This window comes from Empidonax traillii, unplaced genomic scaffold (assembly GCF_003031625.1).
Source record: "Empidonax traillii isolate 1590-97213 ecotype Southwest subspecies unplaced genomic scaffold, ASM303162v1 scaffold25:size3598162, whole genome shotgun sequence".
NCBI lineage: Eukaryota > Metazoa > Chordata > Aves > Passeriformes > Tyrannidae > Empidonax > Empidonax traillii.
In genome coordinates, this window is record NW_020955218.1 from 2517338 (window position 1) to 2541231 (window position 23894).

Genomic DNA, 23894 nt, shown 5'->3' on the forward strand with positions numbered 1-23894 from the left:
TATTTGTAGATTTGGCTCCACGTAGGACTTCCCCATCCATATTTCTCATAAATAATGAATCCTCTGGCCCTGCAGCATGCATGCCAACATCCTTAGCAACATCCAGTCAGACCTAGCTCTGTATTCTGTGCACTAACCCTCTTCATGAGAGACCACATTAAGGCACAGCAGACAAGATCTCAAAAATGCATACCCCAAAAGAAAAGTAAAAAAAGTGTTCTGGCGAAATAAGAGCAAAATCAAGGCAAAGCAAGATAACAGCAACGTTCTCAATAAGAATGCTAAGTACTGGAAAAAGAGATAAAGAACTGCTGACCCATATGTACTTATTTAAATGCAAGCTTTGCCTTTAAACGGCAGGATGTCTGTTCCAGTCAAATGCATATCTATCGACAGAAACACTCTAAAAGCCCTGTAAATCACATTGCAAATTAAAAGCACTTAAGAAGACGTCTAAGCATAATGTTTCATAGAAAGTAACAGAAGTTGCATTATCAACATTAAAAACTTCCTGCAGTGTTTTGTTGAATTATTCATATCTTAAGATGTGATCCTTTTTTAAGCACTTCACATTTGACCACGTGCTACGACACTTTCCCAGAGATGCTGCCAGGTGCCTGTAAAGCCCCATGCTCAATTTTTGATAGCTGGTTGGGTTTTTTTAAAAAAATTTATTTTAACACTTCAGTTGTTTTTAAGAACTGCCAGGAGCAAGTCCCTCTAGTTATTTTTGACTGATTTCCTGGCATGCATAACAGCTTTTATCACTGTGTGTGAATCGGGACACAATTTTTCATCTCTTATGATCTTTCTTGACACCATTTGCCTTAAAGCAGATAAAAGCCTTGAAGCCAGGTTCATCCTAATCTTTCACTCTCTGCTTTCATTTCTGACTTTTGCCATAATGACTGAAATGACAAGGGATACTCCATTCCAGTCACCGCTGTGTAATTGCATTTGTTTCCAAATCCAAAATTGAAATTAAACTATTAACTCTCTTGGTCATAATGCAAAGCCAAAAGCAAAATTAAGAATTTGTTTTTTCAACATACTCCCTCATGAGTTCTCCTGTTTTTGATTTAAGCAATAAGCTTTGTCACATTAAAGAAATAGCAAACAATTCTCAAACAGAACTGCAGAGAAATGTTTTTGAGAACTCAGCAGCACGTACCGCTCCGTGCAGGACCACCCCATCCTAAACACCAGCTAACACACAAAACGTTTTGCACTCCCAGTATTTGTGCGATTGAGCCACAGCCAGTGAGAATCTGTCAGACAAGATATTGGAGTTCTAGCACTCAAGCCATTCACTGATTTAGGAATTCAACTCTGACACTGCCTGCACCAAACCGATGCCTGCAAATCTCAGATTTTTCCTTTAAAATTTTCACAAAGGTGAAAATGATGTAAAAATTGCCCGTAATCCGCACCTAGATGCTGCTCCTGAATACAGTCATACTGAAGTTCCATTAAACCCACAATTAAATCTGATCACTTTCAATTTTCACCCCATAAATGCATTTTACTTCTCTCTAAAGACACCAATTCGAATTTAAATTACACTTGCAAACACTCTATGCATCTATACAATTTATAATAGGCAATAATAACAGGCAATATACAATTTATAATAGCAGTAATAGGCAATTTAAGTATCATATGGGAATTTCAGCGCACAGGTGAAGCTTTCCTCCTTACACAGAAGTCTATTTGTTCACTACTCCAGAGAGTAATGAATACTATGGATTTCCTCTGTTTTCTTAATGGCCCTTGGGCTTATCTGACTTCATTTGCTGACTTTGCTGTCAATTGACTTTGCTGTCAATATGTTAAATTCATCCCAAAGAAATCAGACCCCTTTGTAATTAACTAAATTCAAATTCCTAATATTTACATATAGGATCTGCATGGAAAACATTATTTTGGGAACTACAAGATAGAAAAAAACCAGCAAAGTTTGGCATTACAGATCAGTCTTCACCTTCAGCTTCCTGGTATTTTTCAATCTGTATCAGACTTAAGGTCCAAGATGAATCCACCATGCAGTGTACTTGAGTGCAACAGTTCCTTCTCCCCTTTTTTTCAGCAAACATCAGTTTTAATTCCTGGATTCACCTGGATTACATTTGCTTCTCACACAGTTCATTGAAGTGTTTCTGTAGCTAAAACCCAGAACTCTACTATGAACAGCTATATCAGACAAGTCTCAACTTCAGAATTTTTCTTTTTGCCAGTAATCCATGAAGCAGAGTAAAGCTGGTGCCTAACAGAGCTGAACTGACCTGCAAGCAAAGAGACACGAGTATTCTTTTTGTATAGGTAGGAGACTACTTCATATTAGAAAAATATCTGATGTATCAATAATACATATTAAATTAAAAAAAAAATATTACATTTAAAAACTAATGACTCTTAAGAAGTCTTATATCTAACCATCCATACTGGAGAATAGAAGCCTTTTTTTTCCTCCTTTGGAATAAAGAATCTGAAATTTGATCAGTAACACAAATTTGTTCCTACAATGCCTTTAGGAAGAAATGTTGAGTTAATTACTCAATTACAGCATATTTACTTTGTAATTATAATGTCATGTTCAGTCATATTTAATTGTTTTTTCCAAAATACCCAAAGGCAACCAAACACATAGTGGGCTGAAAACCTGAAAAATTTTAGATAAATAACAATACCATTTAGAGAAGCATATTTTAAACATGTCCTTTAAGGTTAGATGGATCTCAAACAATGTTTTCCTTAAAACAGTTAACTCAAGATTTATGTGCAAAATGCAGAGTTGCTGTGGAATTAGCCGGATTTTTACTGGGTCTGGTTTGAAAACGATTAAATTTCCAGTCACCCTTAAAAATTACTTTATTTTAATATTTTATCTTTTATCAAAGCAAATTTTCCCTCCCTCCTAAGTGTGCTAAGTTTGTTGGTTCACAGTTGATGAACCTCGTGGATTTCTTTTACTTCTTTACAGCTGCCAGGTTAAATAATCCCTTATTTTTTTGTTTCCCACAGACAGGGCTTTAACTGGTACTCCACTAACTCCCCCCAGCTGTTGAAGGACATTCAACTTGCTGGTGTTTTTTCACCAATTCTGAATGTTTTGACTGCTGGGACAGCCACTGAGATTTAGAATTTAATATCTGGGACCGAAAAAGACACAGACATACTGAAAAAACAGGAAAATCACAGAAGTCCTCTACAGATACATAGTCTTAGCATTCCTAGATAAGTTTTTAACATGCCAGGGAATATCCTTTAACAGTTATTTCTATATTTTTTAGTCCAAAAGTAAAAAGGAATCTAAATCAAAGTTGGGATCCCAATCCTGTTTGGATTCAAGCCCTATAATTATCACTTCCACAGTGATTTTGTGTGTGGGTATATACACATCCCAACAGAAAGAAACTAGATTCAGCTAAATGGTTATAAATTACAGCAGGATTCATCTGTCAACCTGACATATTAACATAGATTGGAATGTTAAAATTAACCTCTCACAGATTTCTACCACTTTTTGGGAAAGATGCCTTGGAAGGTGACATACAGAGCAGACCACCTTCAAAGCCATCGTCAGTCGGTTCTCTTCAATTTAATCTCTTGAGGATGAACTGTGCTAATAATCTCTCAGCTATGGATCACAATAACTCAACCTTGATATCTGGACAAATGCCAGTCTGATCAAATAAAGACAAAATGTGGTTCCATCAAATCTTCTGTCACCTTCCACAATACATGTTTTAATCTTTTCCCCCTTTTTTTAACCCCCCTCCCCACACACACCCCCCTCATGAACTGTCAAATCCACCTATCCAAACAAACCTCTAATGTTCTATTTAGGTTTCTGGGAGAAACTCAGCAAGGCCTTTTGTTCTGGAAATCTCTATTCACAGTACAGAGATACCTGTGACACTTCCAGCTGGAAGAGACCTACCCTGAAACCATCTCAAGTTCTCAAAGAAGCTTATACCACTTTTGTGATTGTGTCCCATCCATAGAAGCTGAGAGAAACTTTGAAGGGCTCTTTCAGAAAAAGATTTATGTACCGTAGCAAGCAGAGCCTGCTGTATTCCACAACAACCTTGCAAAGAGCAACAGGTCCATTTGTGATCATAGAACCTCACCGCTGGTTATCAGAGCTCCCAGCAGGGCCACTCTGCCACCTAAACCCACGCCTGCTCACTGGCAAAAGCACCACAAGCCCATCACTCTGCTCTCTGCCCAGAAGTCTGACTGTGACTTCCTCTCTCATAAGAAAAAAAAAAAAAAAAGTCTTAAAAAAAAAAAAGTAGCTTAAATGCACAGTGATGTTTTTACTCCAATAAAACAAACAAAAGTTGCCATTTTAGAGAATTTAACTTCCACTGGTAAAATTACAAGAAGAAATGCCAATTTAACTACCAAAAAGAAAAGCATTCAGTGGTAATCAATGTCTGAACACTTAATATTGTTTTCTCTTCTTAAAATTGATGATGCTGAAATTCAGTAATAAACATTTTGATGAATACACTTGCTCTCAAATTCCTATCATCCCCACTATCTAAATAAAACCAGTGTTTCAGATAAACGATTAACAAATATATATCGAGTTTGCCTCCAGTCTTTAAAAAAAAAAAGGCAGGCAATTGAACTATTTAATAACATTATGTTTTGTAGAGCATATATCTGCCACTGGAAAAAGCTTTGTTTGGTGTTGATCTGATTTGTTGTGTTCAATAATTTAAGAGAGACTTTTACTGCGTGCAGTCACATCTGTTATGTTGGTTGATAGTCAATAAATTTAGAGAACACACTTGCTCAGAAGAGATCTTGTATTTGCTGTTCCTGAATCGGAATTACTCTGTTCTTTTAATTATTTCCCAGAAAGGGTTAAACAAGACACTTCAAAGCGAGTCAAATTGCCACAAATGTCAATTCACACAAGCACACACCCAAAAAGTAAATTTAAGAGTGATTGCCATTTAGATAAATCCTATTTTAAGCATGGATATGGAACCATTTTCCACAAAACTGAAAGAAAGTAAGCCAAAACTAAGCATACCCAGTAACACCGCAGTTATACAACATGTTCCCTGAAGTGTTTTGAGGAAACAAAGAGATGAGGACAAATAATTCAAAGCAAATATCTCGGTAGGATAAATTAGTTCCACACGGCAATACCATGTCACATCTGCTGCAGTGAATTACTCAGATGTGACCCCCAAAACATACTGGATTGCAGAGTAGAGCTGCAAGTGAGAGTGGGTTGGTAAAGGTGCCTTGGCTGCAGAGAGCACCCCAGGTAAGGGTGTGTGGTAGCAGAGCAAACGTCAGGTAGAACCAGTCAACAGGAACTCTGATGACGACCTAACCAAGACTGGTTTCTGTGACTGAAGACAGTTTCAAAGACAATCTTTCAGAAGTATGTACTTTAAATTCCAGGATCCTTAAATACTCCTTTTAAGGATAGGAAATGCTTGAAAGCACTTAAATGCTTTTCTGAAGACTCTACAGTCACCTTTCACAAGTAAATGCAGTGCACTGTATTATATAGAACTGTTACTTAACATTATGTTAATTTTTTTTATATTACACTGCTATTTCATATTATATAGCATTAAATGCTTTACAGCTACTGAAAGTTCCAAGTACTTTGAGGAAGAAGACAAAATTTCATAAATACAAGTGTTTGTTGTTAAACGGGGGGGGGGGGGTAGAATTAAAGTGCTGCATTTTTAAGCAGTGATTCAGACTTTTTTCTACAAAAATCTTGAAGATAAGCTGTTTCAGACCACTTAGAGGTATTCTTTATGCCCTAATGTCTGCTCTGATAGCAAAACAAGACAACAAGAACAAATAGCCAAAAATGACAACTCAGTTTGCTAATCTGATCACTTTGTCACCACGGAAAGAGCATGGTTTCTCCTACACAGAAAAGCATTTCCCCAAGAAATAACAGGAAATAAAATTGGCATTCTGAAAATAGAGCAGAAAATGAAAGCAAACATCCAATAAATTCTAGTGCATATAGCCAATGGTTTTGTCTTGTAGCACAGCATGAGACAGATTTCAACCCTTCCACTGAAATCAGCTGTGAAGTGTACACAATCATCTCTATTTATACCTGCAAAGTTAAGGGGAATATTTGTGGGTTTGACCCTCACTTCAGGTCAGAAAATGCATTAGGGACTATGCTTGTGACTTGACCCTCTCGCTATCAATAGGCTTCTGAGAAATAAAGGGTATACTAATTAGTTCTTAATTTAACAGATACAGAAGATACAAGGACTATGAAAGGAGTGTCTTACAGGGGAAGATTTCAAGAACAGGGTATGTGCAGGTTTGGAAAGGAGGTTGCAAGAAGACCTAATTATGGTTGACAAATACCTGAGGGGGTTCTTTTCTACAAGCAGCAGGTAGAAATCTGTTCAAAATACGCAATAAGGACAAAGCCCAAAGGCATTATCTGAAATTGAAGGAAGGGTAGTTCAGACAGGGTGTCAGAAATGGCTTTTCACTCAGAGAATCATTACTACACGGAATAAATGACCTAACGGGGGCTCTTCAATCCTAATGAATTTTATTCCGGAATAGACGCTTATCTCTCAGTGCTACATCTGGCCTTTCCTCCTGAAGAGCAGGGTCTGGATGAGCATCCCGGGAAGTGTCTCCTGCCGAGCCCCTGCGAGCGCCACCGGGGCTCCGCGGCCCTGCAGTGCCACCTTCCGGGAGAGGCAGCCTGGGACCCCCCCCCCCCGCTCCCCCTCCCCACCTAATCCCCAGAACTGGAAAACACAGCAAAAACTGCTGCCTTGCTTTCATTTCCTGCCTGATCGCCAGATCTCCCCAGGACAGATCCCGCCGGACACCAGCAGGGCCAGCAGCGAAACCTCACGAGGTGTTTGAGCAACGCTGGAGATCCAGAGCGGCCACCCAGGGGCCAGGATGGCTCGTTGCGGTCCCTCCCCGGAGAGAGCTGCAACACGTGGGTTTGCAAACTGATTTTCCATTTTATGTTAGGAGAGCAAGTTTTGAAAGTATTATGAGGCAGCCCATTAAGGCTGCCCCATCTAGGATTCCATCCGGTCCCACGTGTGCATTAGATGTGATATAGCTACTTTTGAAAGCTTTTGCTGGTGCTTATCAGGTGGGTTTTCATCATTTTCTAGACAAACATGTGCTCTATGGTATTAATGAATAATTAATGGTTATAAAAAATACACTCCATTGTGTGGCAAAAGATGAAGATGGGAAAGTGTCTCTGTATCAACAAATAATACTACTTACTCCCCCTTTGTGCAATAGGAGACTGCAATGAAAACACTGTAAGCTAATATTTTAACATAAAAAAAAAATTAGGAAATTCTTAGTTTGGGGTCAAAGATTTTCAGGGTACAAAGTCACGTTCAAAAGCGTAAGACAAGCGTATGACAGACTTACCCACATTAGCAGTTAAGAAGTCAACAAAGCACTTTCACATGCAATTTCTCTTCCCCACAGCCCTCACAGTGTAACTAATGACCTCTCTATGCTTTATTTATTTATTTTAAGTAAACCCTATTACACCAGCTCCCCTACTGCCCAGATACCTGAGTGTAAGGGCTGTTCAGGTAGGCTGACAAAGGGCTGGCTGAGCTCAGACCCGTGCAGAGAGCAACTGCTGGCAGAGGCCTAGTCACGTCACTCACATTTCAGGAACAGACATCAAAATTGGTCTTGCATCACTAGTACCTCGAACATTTACCTTGCTGCCAGCAACTGAGAAAGATGCAAGACTTATCCAAATTAGTCTTCTCTCTTAGAAGCAAGGAGTAGACAAGAATCACAGACCTAGCTTCATCTTTCACTCCCTTTCTACCACTACCTTGCAACTGGGAATCTGTGGTTGCTTTAGTGGCTCCATTCCACGTTGTGATTGGTTTGCTCCTGTCTCCTCACCACCAGGTTTTCTTGACTACTGATCAATTTAACCTTTCAGGTGCTGTTTGCACAAAATAAAAATAGATTGTAAATAAATGGCAGCCTGAGCACTATCAGGGAACATAACTCTCTTCCACCTGGCTGATTCTCTGTTTGCTTTAGAAGTTGTTCTTTCACCTGGGAGTAATGACAATCCGCATCAAGAGACAGATGCAAAACTGTTCCTCCAATTATATAATCACTGCAGCTGATAAGGAGGGAGCTGGATTTAGGTTGCCATAGCGTTGGCATATTGCTATGGAGGCTGAGCTCTTCATCCACTTTATCAGCTCTGGACCAGGAAGAGCAGCCCAATTACGCTTGCTGAATGCATGTGCTGCGGACTCGCTCCCACTTGGAAGGAGCACTCTGGATCAGGGGCTGCTTCCTTTCCCCTCCCACCTCATTTCGATAGAGTGGCCAGGGGTGGGGGTGCTGGGTGGTTTTATTCTTTTTAATCTGTATTTAATCGGAAGGAGGATGGTGTTATCTTGCAAACCCACTGCCCCTCCACCACTGAGGGCTGCCATAGCGCTGACGCCCCTCCCCAGCTGCACCCTCGGCCGCCCCTGCGAGGGACTCGGGGGTAGGGCTGACTGGGGGGCTCACCAGGGCACCCCCGCACCCCGAGCAGGTGTTCGATCACAGAGGGCGGGGGTTCGTTTGCGGGCAGGCAAGTTGTCGCCGGCCGAGGGAAGGGCTGCCCTGAGGGCAGGGCCGGGGGCAAAGGGGGAGATGAGGAAGAAGTTAGCCGCCCTGGGGGGGTTCTGCTCGGGAGGGAGAAGCAGCCCAGCATCCGCGCCCGGCGGAGCACTGCTCCTCTCTCGCCGAGGGGAGGAAATGGCTCTGTCTGCTCTGCAACACCGACGTGTGCAGTCAGGGCTGGAGGGAAGGGAGAGGAGGGGGTGACACCATGCAGGTAATAGGATAAAAATAACTTCAGGAAAGGCAGATCGGGGTTGGGCGGGTGGGGGAGATGGGGGCGGGGGAAGGCTTCTGGAGTTTGGACAAACAAAGTTTTACTACAGGGAATAGCGGGGGACGTCTGCTAATGCCGAGGAGCAGCAGCACGGGTTGGTATCCATGATGCGGGCGATCCTGAGAGGAGCTCCGCGAGAAATCAGTGTCCCAAGTAAAAACCAACTTTAATTTTAATACAGGCAGCCCCGGTGTCCCTCGTTCTTTCAGTATGGGAGCGTGTATGGTGTATATGTGTGTAAACAGATAATTCTCCCTTCCCCTCCCCTTTTGTGTGAGAGATTAGAAATAGCGTAAGAGAAGGGAAGGGCTCCTCTCCCGGTGTCTTACGAAGCCGTACCCAGACGGGGGTTTGGAGGACCGGGACGACGTTAACTGGGAAAGATCCCTTAATTCCGGCCACACTGCGAGTTAATCTTCCTCTGAGACGGAGGAGTGGGTTGCTACGCGGTTCCCCTCAGCCTCCGGCCCCAGCGCGCAGCCCCCTCGCCGGGCGCCCCTCCTCGCCCCTCCGCCTAAGAAGGCGACGACGGCGACTTAAAGCAACTTTTCTTTGCCCGGGGTTTCCTAACACCCGTTCCCCGAGGGGCTGGGGTGGTCTCTCGGCAGCATGCCCGGCCGAGGGGAGATGTGCTCCGAATGGAACCCGGTGTCAAAGGCTGTCCTCTGCCCCGGCCCCTCCGCCTGCCGCTGGCTGTGGCAGCGGCGGCTGAACTGAGCCGAGAGATAAGGGACAAAGGGCAGGGTAGGGAATGGTTGCTAGGTCCTCGGAGGTAAATCTCAGGCTTACCTTGATGGTTTTCTTCTGGAATGTACATCCTCTTGTTTTCATTGACCATTTAAAACGAGTCCAGATTAATCCCTCCGAAAATCGGCTTGGTAAAATTCAAGGAAGAATGGAGCTGCAGAATTTCCCCTTTTATTATTACCTGATTCCCATTATTGCATCAAACACCAAAAACTGATCCTTTCCACTACTGCCTCCTTTAGTGAAATTGCAATGCATCCTCAGTACATCCGGGCCCCTTCCAAGAATTTAGCACAGCACCTCTGGCTGTTAAACCATAAAAAAGAACAGGAAGGGGGGAAACAAGAGAGAGGCGGGGGGGAAAAGGAAAAAAAGCAAAAGCATCCAGGACAAACCTCTGAGGGCTAAATGTCTTTTTAAAATCCACCAACTACAAGAGTAAGAAAAGGAGGAAGGAAAAAAAAAAAAAAAAGAGAGATGTTCAAGCGCTGCTGCTCCTCCTCTTCAAAGCCATTCTGAGCGCGTTGTGTTGGCAGGGAGCTGTTTCTGCAGAGGAAGAGAGCACAGTCCCAGCCCCTTACTCCCTCCCCTCCCTCAGCGCGCTCGCTCCCCGCTCTCTCCCTCTCGCCGACAGACAGACACACTGAACGCTTCCAGATGTTCCAGCTGCGGCGGCTGCACGCAGCCCCCCGCGCACGGCGTTGGGAGCCGCCGGACTTGATCTGAAAGTTTAACACGCTGCCTGCCTCCACTGCGCCTGCTGAAGCCTCGCTACAGACATGACGTCAAGGAGGCGAGCTGGAGCCGGCTGCCTGGAGCGGAGAAGTGGGGGGACAGGCGAGGGGAGCGGGGCCGGGCCGGGGGCGGCGGCCCGGGGGCAGGGGCGGCACGGCCGGACAGCGGCACGGCCCCCGCGCAGCGCCCGCCGCCCGCCCGCGGCTCCCGGCGCCGCCGTCCGCCCGCCCCGCTTCGATCCGGTTTCTCAATATTGTGGGCTCTGCCCTGCGGTTCCACTACGGAATGCGAGTGTGAGCTGCATTTCAAGGAGGACAGAACCGTTCGCATCGTGTGCGAGCGCCGAGCGAGGCGGCAGAGCGGGCTGCGGCTGTGTTTGATCCGCTACGAGCAGGCAGGCAGACACACAGGCACGGTAGGCAGGCAGCGGAAAGGAGAGATACCCGGGGATAAGTTGCACAGACGAGAGGATGCACAGATGTTTAAACAGATTAATCAAGCCAGGATTTGCAAAATCCTTGGTGGAAACACCAAAGTGCTCCGCTGGTATCCCACCACTTGCCTTAATTATGCCCATCATTTGGCCCTCTACAATTGAAGCCTCCGCAGAGAGCAAAAATGACTCCTCTAAAACGAAATGCAAGCTGAATGCAGTACATATTAAACCTGTCTGGACTCTCCGAGCTGCCATGTTAAACAAGAGATGCAGAGTTCTAAAACACCCCTCAGGAACCACTGCAGAAGCTGCCACAACCTGAAGAATTAATCCACTCTGACGTACACGGAGGTGAATGTCCGGAATACTGAGTCCTACACGCAAAGCCTTGGCTGTAGATTCTCATGATAACCAAGTATCCATTTAACATCACATGCATGCAATACTATTTGTGGAACTTAAAACACAGTGGTTCTTTCCTTTCAAGTGGTTTTCCATTTCAACTAGAAAAAAAGAGTATTTAGAATTGGTAATACCCCTATAAAGGAATTACTTTCGAACAAACTTAGTGCCTTCTCTACAAATGGATTTCAGTGGGATGTATCAAATATCCATCTCTTTTCGAGGCTTTCTCCCCACCACTTTAAATGAGCTGTCTCTCAGCTGGAACTCAAAATATAATAGAAAACACCACTACCTAACAGATCGAGGCAAAGAAACAACAAAACAACACATCCACTTGGAACTACAGACAAAAAACCTGGAATAGATGTAAAGCACTTACCGAAAACTGGATGCAGCCAAAGCACTTGTCCTAAATAAAGGTCATTTTGGTTTCTAATAACAACTGATCATCACAGCTTCTGCATTAGACCCTATTCAAAGGGTAATTAACCAACACCATATTGCCATAGACAGCATGTAGAGGCGCAGCTTTATTTCTGACTCAGGAGGAAGAGTTCCTCTGAGCAATTAAAATACTGTCCTCTATTGCCTAGTTTTTCTCTAATAATGTCACATGCACTTACCCCATTTAACTTACCAGATCAAGCAAGATCAGAGCTAGAGGTGGAATGGCAGTATATTGGCTTTCATTTTCTACTCAAGTTGCCTTTTTCTTAAAAAAATCCAAGTCTTCACCATGACAAGAAGTACTGAACAGAAAATCCTTCTCTGCCTACATTTGTTGTGTAAATGTATATTTTATTTTTCTCCTTGTGACCACAAATCCTTGCCATTTTGGATTGTGCTAACTCCATTTTTTCCACCCATGAGTCAACTGAGAGTTGCATGATTCACCCTTGCATGGACATGGTCTCTGGGGAAGTAATTAAGTGCATGCTGATCACTCCTGTACAGAAATCAAATACCAGCGGAGCACCTGTAAATATTTCTTTTGCCTTTCTTGGGTCACATTCCCAGCTAGCTAAAGATTTACGTACAGTATTAGTTAAACAGTTAAAATCCACATAGCCTTGCTTTCTGCCAGCTCACATATGCATGCAGCCACATACACAAGCTGTCCCTGCCACCTACAAATCTTTTTCTCCGTTCCTTATCCCTCTCTCTCTGCCAAGCTCCCACAGTAGGACACAAGTTGGGCCAATTACCAAAAATCAAATACAGAAGAAAAATAGAACAAGAAACAAGAATATTAGCTGGCATTAATTTCTTCAGCATAAATAAAATTCTACTATAACTTGAGGTTTCCTTACTCAGCGATTCTGATGCAAATAATTTTCTGTACAGAGAAGTGGATAGAAACTGATTGTAGGATTAAGATGGAAAGATCCTGCCAGTGAAAGAGAATCAGGTGACATAAGAGTGAGCATCACACCTTCCCCTAAAGCATTTGTACTGCCCAAGTACACAAAGAAGACGTAATCCATGAAAACAGTTTTGGCAAAGAGACGGCATTTGAAGTACAAGTGCTTGTAAGATTTTTTCATTAAAAACATGATTACTGAAATGCACATTTAGTATTATTTTCATCAGAAAACAACTTGAGGTGTTACCCTTCACAGAAACTAGGAAAATAAAATGGCCTAAAGCTTGTTTCTACACTTTCTTTCCATTTTTCATTGTAGTACAGAAGGGATTTTCTTAGAGATTTCAGAGCCCTAGGTTGGAGACTTCAGAGAGGACAACAGCCCCTCCCTGTCCAACCTCCGAATCCTGAGCTCTCCAATGGGATACATTCTGGGCCAGGACTCTAAAGGCAAACTGTACAGCCTAAAACAATTAAAAGGCTTTCTAATTTTTTGAAGGACTGAAGCTCTGAAAAGCTTTAAGGACTTCTTCAGAGTTCAATCCCCAAACACACATCTCAAAGAGGAATCTACAAGTGGGAGAAGATCTTTAAAAAAAACTTGTGAAAGAATTATTATTTCAATACAAAACCAATTAGAAAGTTCTTAGTCCCTGCCTGATAGAGCACCCAGCAGATTTAGAGGTAAGGTGGATCAGACACAAGGGCTGAATCTGTGCTAGTAGACTTCCCCTAAGCAGATAACTGTAGATGAGACACATGATCCAGTGTACACTCAGCCTTAGGCCAGCTCTAAGTGGAGATCCTGGTTTTCTCTCCCACATAATGCTACTACGAGGAAAAAAATTGTTCTCCAGTTGGCCTGAGAAAAATAGTAATAAGGGTCATATAAAGCATCAAGTCAGAGATTTCTGAAAAATAGCTATTTAAAGTTATAAAGCGTCAAAGATGATTTGTAGGGTGCGTGATGCAAACACCCAACAGCCCTTTCTGCGTGTCAGGAATGTTTTGTTCCCTGTACAATACAGTGGTCCTTCCCTCTTATCCAGCCTTATATAGAGTATACTGGGCACAGCAACTTCTTCAAAATCCAGTATCAGAGCCTGCATCCATCTTCAGAACAGAAATAGGCTGTGCAGGAGAATGTCTCCTTGATTCAAAGAGGAAGAGTTACTGTCGTGCTGTATTAAATGATGGGGCTGGAAAGCGATGGAATGAAAACAGACAGGAGCGTGCAATAACTCTGCACTGAACTATTTTTATAACTTATAAAATTATTTGTAAGGCTCTTTTAAGCACTCTTAGTACTTTTTAAAGGATGCAGGGTTTTCACTGGGCCTACTGCATAGGTTATCTATCTATCTAATTGCAGTAGATGATGTTCACACTATTTTGGCAGTAATGCTTTTTACTAAAAAATAAAAGGTAAATTATTCAAAAGCAGGGAAAAAATGTATTTTATCCCAGAAATAGTACTAATGCTCACAATATAAAAGCAATTCCTGCCAGGGCCAGCTCAGAGAAACCATGCCAGAGTTCTTTATTACTTTGCTGAAAGGTACTTTTTTTCCCCACGTATTTAAGATTTTGCGCTTCCACCAAGAAACAGAGAAGGCTTCCCATAACAATCAGCATTTTCTTACACTGAAAACTATGGAATCCCTTTTTTGCCATTGATTTAAATAAATGGGATCTAAACACAGGTGCAATCTTTACACGAAGCCTGACCCTCCTTTTTTTTAAAAAGGCTAACATGTCAGTAATTCTGGCTTCTGTCTAGTGTCTGTTTTCTTCAGAGCATTCCAGCCTAAAGCAATGGCTTGATCAGTCCTGGGTACACTAAAAGAATCACTGTGCATGAACAACATAATACTCTTAACAACTTCTGTCATTTCCGACAAGACTGCAAAGTTGGTCCATACACAGTATAATAGAAATAGAAAAATTTGCTGGTGTTGCATGACTGCAGTGTTACTTGTTAAACTGAAATATTGAAGATGGTATTTTTTTTTCTCATATTTCAGGGCTTCTCTGTTTATAATTTTTGATTCTTCTGATCTGCATATGATCTAAAACCATGAGCCATCATCCTCTACATTTTAAATTCCTAATTGTTAATGGAAAAAAATACCTGTTCACACCTAGGAGTATGGATTTATAAAAATGTTCTTTATTTGACTTGTCTTTGTTGCTTAATCTTAATTGAAATGAAAGCAATTTATAGTCCTAGGTAAAGGTATTCAAAGTGTGGTCAGGAAACTGCAGACCCTTCAAAACTATCAACTAACCAGAAGACAGAAGACTTTCTCAAGATAAATAAAATCTGGGATGGAAAGGAAAAGGAAGGTTAATTTCATTTCTCAAAATCTTGAATAGCGACATATGCACAGGAACTTTGGAAATTTTATACAGTGAAAAAGATTGATTTTCAGAGTTGACTTAGAAAACTTAGTCATATCTTTCACAATCAAATTAATAGGAGTGGTTACTTGGCTTTGAAATTTCAGTCATTAGCTTCTTGATTTACATTTAAAAGGTTAAAAAAAAGTTGGAAGGAAAATTATAAGATTTATCAAGATGGTTGTACGGCTCACTGAAGCATAGGAAGGCCTAGTATTGGTAAACCACAGAAAATATTTAATCTAAGGGGGGGGGAAAGAATGAAATAACTAATAACTTGTAAGGTGTCAGTAAGAAAGTAGCTAGCAAGTAGAATAAATGGTTATTAGAAACAGAAGAGAAGGAAGTAGACTAAATCGATAGCCTTTAAGTAGGTTTTGATTTTCCAGACTGCAGAAGCCTCTAGAAAGTAACCTGGATATCTGAACGTGTGATTTTGTTCAAATCTTGCTGGCTATCTTAGCTGTCAGCTGTGATCTGTGATTCACGGGGTTGTGGCAGGGGTGCTTTTTTTTTAAATACCAACTGCAGAAATGGAAGAGCTCACCACTTACCATTGTAAATAGGTGATTGGTGTTCGATCACTATGCATGAATCCGTGCACAGTTTTAAAGTGTGACAGGAAACAAACGCTTGAACACACAGAAACAACAGAAGACACATTTGCCCCAAGTAAAACATAAGAGTTCACAGACTTGCTTATGCTTCTCAGACTTGAAGAGAACTGCTGGCAATATTCACTGTGCCATCACCATCATGGACACCTCGTCACGGTGCTAATTAGAGCACTAAGGGAGGAAGGTTCAGCACCTTCGCAGAATTTCAATACAGGAGTATTCTCTGCTCCTCAAGCAGGAAAAAGGTCAGTTGGTGACTCTGCCATAAAAGCTTAAGGGAAAGACCTGAACTTAACAAGAAATGTTGCACTGTTTCTATTTTGGAGAAGAAATAATTGAGCCTATCTAGACTGGTTATATACTGATCCAAAGAGATTTGGACTCAGCTGTTTGTCAACAGCTACTGCCAACAAAAAAAAACAAAACAAAAAAAAAAAAAAGAGGAAAAATAAGCAATATTGTTACTGTAAATAATAGACTAAAATCATCAGTTAAACAAAAGATATGACCTAATAATGTCTACAAGGAGATGTACAATGAAAAATGAAATTTTAATCCAATCAGCCTACCCTTTGATGAAAATCATCATGCGAACTGTTGAGCATATCTTAGATACTTGCCACTGCTTACACAACAAAAATTAAGAACTTATTACCATTCTAATCTTCTAATGTAGTTCTTCAAAACACTCAGGAATACATAATATGTATGTTGTTCATAACAAAGAACCACATGTAAGTCAAGGTTTAGGGCAAGCACAAAGACTTTTTTGGAAGGGATGGATTCTTCAAGGAGTAAATTTTTGCAAGTTGTTGAGGAAGACTTTACAGTGACTAGAAGAATTACATGATGTTGACATTTGGAAACCTCAGTTTGGATCCAATTACCAAACAATGAAAACTACACAAAGTCAAAATAAGAAGGCAATGCAGAAAAATGTTTAGCTAGTACAACCAATTCAAAGTATAAGATTCATAAACTGAGTTCAAAAAAGAAAAATTAATGCTGGAGTGGGCTGTAATGCCAAGGTCCTTCCTTGTCTTCTGGAATTTAAAATCTCAGAACTTTTAAATCTGCTTTGTCAACATAGAAAATTATTGACAAACTCACAGAAGCCAGCAACTTGGAGTTCTGACGGATTTTGGAGGATTTACAATAATCACTAATGAGATAAAATGGTCTAAAAATACATCATCTTAAGTATCAGCCGTGAGGAAGATGATTGGAATAAGTCGTTAGAATAGTCAGTTCCCGTGATATTGGCCTGACATACAATGTCAACACTTCATTTTCAACTATGGGTCTTTCTGTACTGAAGGACTAAACTGCTTAGTAAGAGTATCTGGTTATAATGCAATCTTTGTGGTGTTCCTCTAGCATTTTTCACCATTATTTCTCTCCAAAATGAAGAAAAACACAACTCATCCAGCAATCAGCCTCTGATTTCAGCCTGCTGATTTCAACTCTAGCAACTTTATTTTGTGTAATCTCTAAGTCTGTTCTAGAACTTGCAGTTCTCCCACTACCTCCTGTTAAAATGACTGGTTAATTGTGTTTAGCTGAATAATTATTTTGTGGTCAGTTCAAATGGGCACTAAGTTAGAAACAATTTCCACATGTAGTAATGTTTGATTTCAACCCCAGTTTCCAGAATTGTGTGGTTAGATACCATAGTCAGAGCAGTTACCTCAATACTACCTAACCATTGTGTTCAATTCTTTGCAAACTGCCCTCTAAAACAAAACTACTTCCAATAGAATGCTCAAAATAGGTCTCCTCTATTTCAAAAAAAAAAAAAAATCATCATCAAAACACCACAAGCAAATGCTACACAAAACCTAACTGAATTGGTTATATCATCAACTTTAAAACTGTATATTTCATCATGGTTCCATCTTGACTAATCATTTTCTGAGGACACCCAAAAGCTCCTTTAGTGGAACTTCAATAAAGTGTTACAGAAGTTCTAGAAGTGTGAAACAAAGTGTTTGAAACTGTGTTTTGCTGGAGAGGTATTAAAGGCATGGTGGAAAGGTTCCTGAACACTGTATAAATTAAATCTGCTCCAGTTCCATGGATTTGGGCTTGCACACAACAGTTTTTCAAATAGCTTAAATTTAAAAATGCTTGTGTGGCTGTCACTGTGAATTCCAAGACTGCTGCAGAATATTCCAAACATTTGTAGCAACATATGATGGGTAGTTTCTTGAACATGTGCCTCCAAAGCTTCCTTAGCTGCAGTGGAACCTTGGTGGAACAGAAGCAGTAAAATAGGTGAAGTGACAGGCAGTAAAGTTGAGACCACTGTTTGATTTGGGAGATAATACAGTAAGGTAGGTTTTGATTCAACATAGTGTAAGAAATGTTCATTATGTTTGCAGTTTCTCAAAAAAATCTGAAGCTTTAGAAGCTGAGAAAAATGTTTTGCTGTTACTTAAACTACCCCTCCAGCATGCAATTAGAACAGTTTATTTATGTCTCCACTTTCAATTCCTCCGTCTTTGCTTAAACATGCACACAAGCAAAATGAAACAAGTAAACAACTTTAAAATCTTTACTCACTAGTTCCACATGTTCTGAATGAATTATATTTCTTTAAAATAAGTGGTTAAGAGTTCATTATTTTATAATGCCATTGATTGCCTCTCCAGAGCTCCATGAGATCATGAATGACCAAGCTAAGCTCCTAACACACACCAGAAGGGGAAAAAAACTAGAAAGAAGGAAAGAAGAAAAAAAAGACAGCTTTATCTGAAAGAAATACATCACAGGAAATAAGATTTCCAGATCAAGTTTAACATCCTCTTTGATGTAAGGTGACAGTAAGCGAGGAATAGAGAGAGACCACCTTCTGCTTGGACTTAAAATAGTAGTAATTTTATACTGAGGGGAAAATAGATAGGTTTCAGAATAGGTTACATCACTGGCTAAGTCTGCTTGAGCTGTTATTCAGAACTCACCCTCTTCTAGAGCACCATTGAATTTTTCAGTCTTTATTTGACTTCTCCTTTTCCACTATGGGAAGAAAAACTAATCACTTTTACTAAGAAAAAAAGAAATCAGAGGAGAATGGAAAGCTCCTGCCAATTACACCTATAGCAAGCACATGCAATTGCATCCTTTCATTCCTTGCCATTATTCTTCTTTCCTGTCCTCATCACCTTTTTGCATTGTTTTCTTAAATCAGAAAAAGAACACAAGTTGTAAAGAACTCAGGCCCTGATCCTGATATAGAATTTCGACATTAAACCAATAAGCTGGTAAAACATCATAATAAATAATCTTCCAAGTTGCAAAAACCAGAATAAATGTCTGAGCCAATGTTGCACAAGCTATAAAATAAAACAGAAGAGGCCACACTTCCCACTTTATTCTCTGACTGCCTTTTCAGGTGTTCTCTATATCTCATTTCCTGTGTTTCCACAAGACTGTTTAAGTTTTCTGACTGCAGGAGAAGATTAGGTGAAACAAGATGAACATTTCAGACCGGTCTCATTAACAACAAAATCCCCAAAGAAGTCTCTCCATCTAGTTCCTTAGTTTCTTCTTTTAGACTTTCAGAGCAAATCAAAGCCAGGCTCTTTACAAGAAGCACAAGTGGCCCTGGTCATAAACTAAAACACAGGATGATCCAACCTGATGTAAAGAAAACTTCTTTTCACCCTATGAGCTGTCAGGCACTAGACCATCTCCCTTTAGTCTCAAGGGTACTTCTCTTCTGTCAAAGGAACACAAAAGGCTCAAAAATCTTACTCGGTTCCATCTGTATCATCGTAATGCAAAAGGTTTGATCGTTCTGTTATTTAATGAGTAACTGTTGGGCAGTTTTCCCTCTTCAGTCTCATAGGACAGTCTCTGACTTTTACAATTACTGTGTCATCTGCTGCCATCTCCTGAAGAAACACAGCTTGAACTTTGGAGAAAGACAGGAAAATGGAGATATCAACTTTCTGAGCTTTCTACTGTTCAGTGCTGCCTGTCAGTCCCAAAGGAAAAATGCAGTCTGAAAGTTCCAGGTTGGTGGAGTTTGAGAATGTAAAAAAATGAATATTTAAATAATACCATTACATCCCCCTGATTCCATTTCTCTTCCATTCAAATCTGTAGTGTTTATGGTAGTTGCCGCCACGCACAACAGGGGCTGCTGGTTTCCACTGCAGCCTGAGGAAGGAATTCTTATCAGCACAGGCACAACAGTGAAGCTTATGCACTATAGAGCAGAGAAAATCCACAGTACATGGCCTGCACAAAGAGTACCTGATTTAATAAGGCATGTGACTGTTGTTCTAACATGAACAGGCATAGACTGGTGCCCAGGGGATGGACTGACAGATTTCACACTTTGAATCTGTATTTAGCTGTACATTACTGCACTGCTGTTCTGCAGCCAAAAGGATGTCTAGCAGTGAAAGACATCAATTAATTGAAGAAGGAAGAAACTAAGAGGAAATTCTGTTCTCAAAATAAAATATGTTGACAGAAGAAGAGTTAGAGAGGGAAATAAAAAAGAAAAGAAAAAAAAAAAAAGAAGAGAATAAAAATGAAGGAAGAAAAGAACAACAAACCCCAAAAGAACCAAAACAAACCCTGCTTGGCCTAGTGACCCAAAGAGATGCCTGTAAGATCATCCTGACCACAGCCCAAAATGACTCCATATCTATACTTACATAAGTCTTCCTTTCTGTGCTACTGTAGTGTATCAGATAGCTTGTTTACCAGAAATAGAACTGCAGAAATAGATCTATAACCATATATAAACAATTTTTTCTTCTGTGCTCCTCCAGGTTTTAAAAATCATTTAAAAATCATACAGCTATTTTTAAACTAGATTTTTGCAGCTCAACTGGCCGAGCATATCAAAACAATGTAGTCATCCAGAGGGCTACAAAGATAGAGGAACAAGCACACTAGGAAAGAATGGCAGATGGTATTATTGTCAAAATGGAAGTGAGCTGGTGGTCACGTCTAATCATTCATCAGAAGCTACATCATGCCTGAACTTTCACACAGGAAGAACACATGGCCTAAATGTCTTCCATTTATTTTACAAATATTCTACCAGTGAATAACAAGCAGAATCCACAGATGCTCTCCAGTTCAAGGGAAATCCACATAATTCCCAAGGGAACTAAATATGTGTATTTCCTGAGGCCAATCCTATTTCCAGAGAAGCTGTTGCATCTGAGATCTCACACAAGAATGATACTGATGAATGTCTATCAGTTTCACCAAATTACTCCCAATTTACATTATTACAAACGAGATCAAGATGTCATTTAATCTTCAATGGCAGTAAAATCTAACCCATAAAGATGCATCTGCACTTCAGTATTCAGCAAAATGGAAGTGATGAATCACACTTTTGCCCTAAGAGTGACACAAAGGAGCAATCAGCTCGAGCTGATGTTCTGGCACTAGTTAAGAACATCCTCGTGACTCCCCATGTTTTAAGTTTCTCAGCCCTGGAGATGAAGCTCCCATAGTCTGCAGAGGCATCAAATATAGTCACTGACGATATTCAGAGTGCCTTGCATCCCAAAAACTTCAGAGCACACAAAAACTGTGTAAGAATAATTTTACTAGGCACAAAGATAGAAGCGACATTTGAGTTAAAGCTTCGTTTTCAATTAACACCACACCGCACCTTGGAACTGGAATTGAAAAATGCCATGTGAAATTACTTAGCTATTATAAGAGCTTGGTCAGAAAAGCATTACCAAAAGAAAAAAAAAAAAAAAGAAAAAAAAAAAGGAAATTCGCTTGGTCCTCTAAACTTTGTGAAAAGGTTCAGTGATTCGTGTAGTGACCATAAATTGTTGCCCCATCAGTTGTACGTTACAGTTAAGAAAGGTCACACATTGAAACAACATTGAAGCAACACGCTGAAACACAAAACATACAGCTCTGTTAGCTCAGCACTTATTCCAGGAGAAGAATGCAATCTGCTCACTAGCTTTATTGCATCTGGTGTCACCCTGAATTCTTCTTGAAGTCTCATTCAATTAGTAACTACGACTGATTTTGCAGAGCTCAATTCCTGGTAATATGGTAAATAGGACAATCAAAAGCTGGGCTACACTGGAGTGAAGAACCAAATCATCATGCTTACATAGCATTTATAACTCTTCAAAGCATTGCAAAGCAGGGACCAATCAATTTTTAGAATATCTGTGAAGACAACAAATAAGATCTTGGTCTTTGTGCTTGGATTCAACCTGACTGAACTGCAGATTTCTTGGAAATTTTGTTTGTAGCAAAAGCTACTTGTGGAGGTAAGATCAAATGTATTATCCAATAAATCAAGGGCATCAGGTAAATTCTGTGTTAGGAAATAAAAAGGTGAGTAGGTGGCTGCCCAACTGTATTCTTACAGGCCAGCATTTCCTTCTCTGTCTCTAAATACCTCTGAGAATAAATGTTAAATGACCCCTCACAGAAGAGTATATTCCTTCAAACTTCCTTTTAAGCTCTGTAGTTTAAAAAGAGTTTGTGTTTTTTTAAAAAGACAACTTGAGCTCTATACCAGCTTCCACCTACTTTTTGTCCTCCTTTATACACTTAGCTCTCTAGTATACATCAAATATTCTCTTTTTAATAGACCAACCAACAGTTAGAATTATTGGGCCTTTCAAAAGTGAAATGGATGGTGGGCTACGGGGGTCAAGAGTAAGGGGTAAAAGGTAAATCACAGTTGTGCTCCCAATTAATTTTCCGTTTCCCATCAGCCGTGACTAAGGAATATGGGCCATAATTTCCAAGCTGGTGGAGCCAGATGGTGTGATGTGATGGAGTTAATATTAATGGTTGCATGCTGCCTTCTCTTGACTAATCAAGAGCGCTGCTTCATGCTGGTTTGGGGGGAAGGCTGCAAAACCAAGGAGAACTGTCAGTCTGAGGAAACGGGAAGCAGGAATTTCTCCTCATTCGGACAGGCTTTGGTTTCTCTGGTTGGTACCAAAGTTTGAGGCAGACTTTTTTCTTCGGGTTTTTATTTAAGGGAGTTATCACAATATTGGGAATAACCCTCTTCAAAATGCATTCAAATTTTTATTTAGAGCCATGGATCATTGCTCTGAGGGCACTTCTTTTTCCCCCAAAGTGCACTCTAAGGTAGTATTGGAAGAGTCAAAGCAGTAACTCACAACAGTAATTTCCTCTATTCCCTATCACAATTTAACATTTTATTTCACTGACCTGAAAACCAGTATATTACATCCTTTGCCTGAGCTTTAGAAAACAAAATCAGGATACTTTTTTACTCTTTCAATCCCATCAATGTAGGGTTTCTCAAATAAGGAAGCATTTGCAAATGACTTGAATTTGGATACACTTTTGGCACTGGAGCACTAATAATTGCCACCACCTTAAAATCAATGGGGCCACATCCTGAAATACCTAAAATTCATTCAGGTAAAATGTTAATCAACCTAAATAGTGACTGCAAATCAATAATGACTTCATGATTTCACATACTGTTGCTTTTCATTTTTAATAAGGATGGATTTTGAAAGTCCACATAAGCTTCCCTCACAGGCAATTAAGGTAACTTTTGATCCTAAATAATCCACTTTTTAATTTTAATCTATTTCTAGAACATATTTTCATCATAGTTTATTGCACCCTGTTGGTGATAGATGGGGATTCCATCTTCCCATAGTAAGCAAAATTACTTTTATGTCATTTGCCTCTGTTTTAATTTGAAAGATCTCATTTCTAAGGCACATCTTCTGACACTTGGTATATTCTCTTCTTTAATAACTGGTAAGTCAACTATCTGCCTCTGTATTCTATATAAAAAAAAATCAGAATTTTAAGGAATTGTTTTCTTTATATTATTTAGTAACACAAAAACCACTCCAAAACTTAGACTAGAAGAAAATATTTTCAGTTAAATTACATTATCAAATTTCATGCATTTTCTATTAATAATATCAACTAAAATCTGGTTTTGTTTTTCATACTGAAGTGGTACATCTGATCTTCTCAGGCACAAATGCTATTTTTAAATAAAAAACTGCTTCTATAAATATTTCAGCTTTAAACACCCATAATTCAGTTTCTCCTTTTTTTTTTTTTTTTTTTTTTTTTTTTTTTTTTACATCTAAAACTGCAGCAGGGCCTTGGAGTGGTTAAACAAGTACAAAAAAAAAAAACCCTAACATCCACATAATGACTTCTAGTAGCATTTCCCCATGTTCAAAGCAGACTGTCCATAATTCAGAGGGCGAGACAAGGTCACCAATAAACATCAGTGAACTGTGTCTGCTT

At 40.2% G+C, this 23894-nt stretch overlaps 1 protein-coding gene across 12 annotated transcripts in view; it reads right to left on the reverse strand.

Annotated features, from left to right (window-relative positions):
• The window catches only part of CACNA1C (calcium voltage-gated channel subunit alpha1 C), a 431380-nt gene extending 421134 nt beyond the window's left edge, over nt 1-10246 (reverse strand). For all 12 annotated transcript variants that reach the window (XM_027905723.1, XM_027905708.1, XM_027905715.1 and 9 more), the window contains exon 1: nt 9713-10246. In XM_027905723.1, the coding sequence (XP_027761524.1) occupies nt 9713-9761 (49 nt within the window). In that variant the 5' untranslated portion in view covers nt 9762-10246. The remainder of the gene's footprint in view (nt 1-9712) is intronic.
• Nucleotides 10247-23894: the final 13648 nt, after the last annotated feature.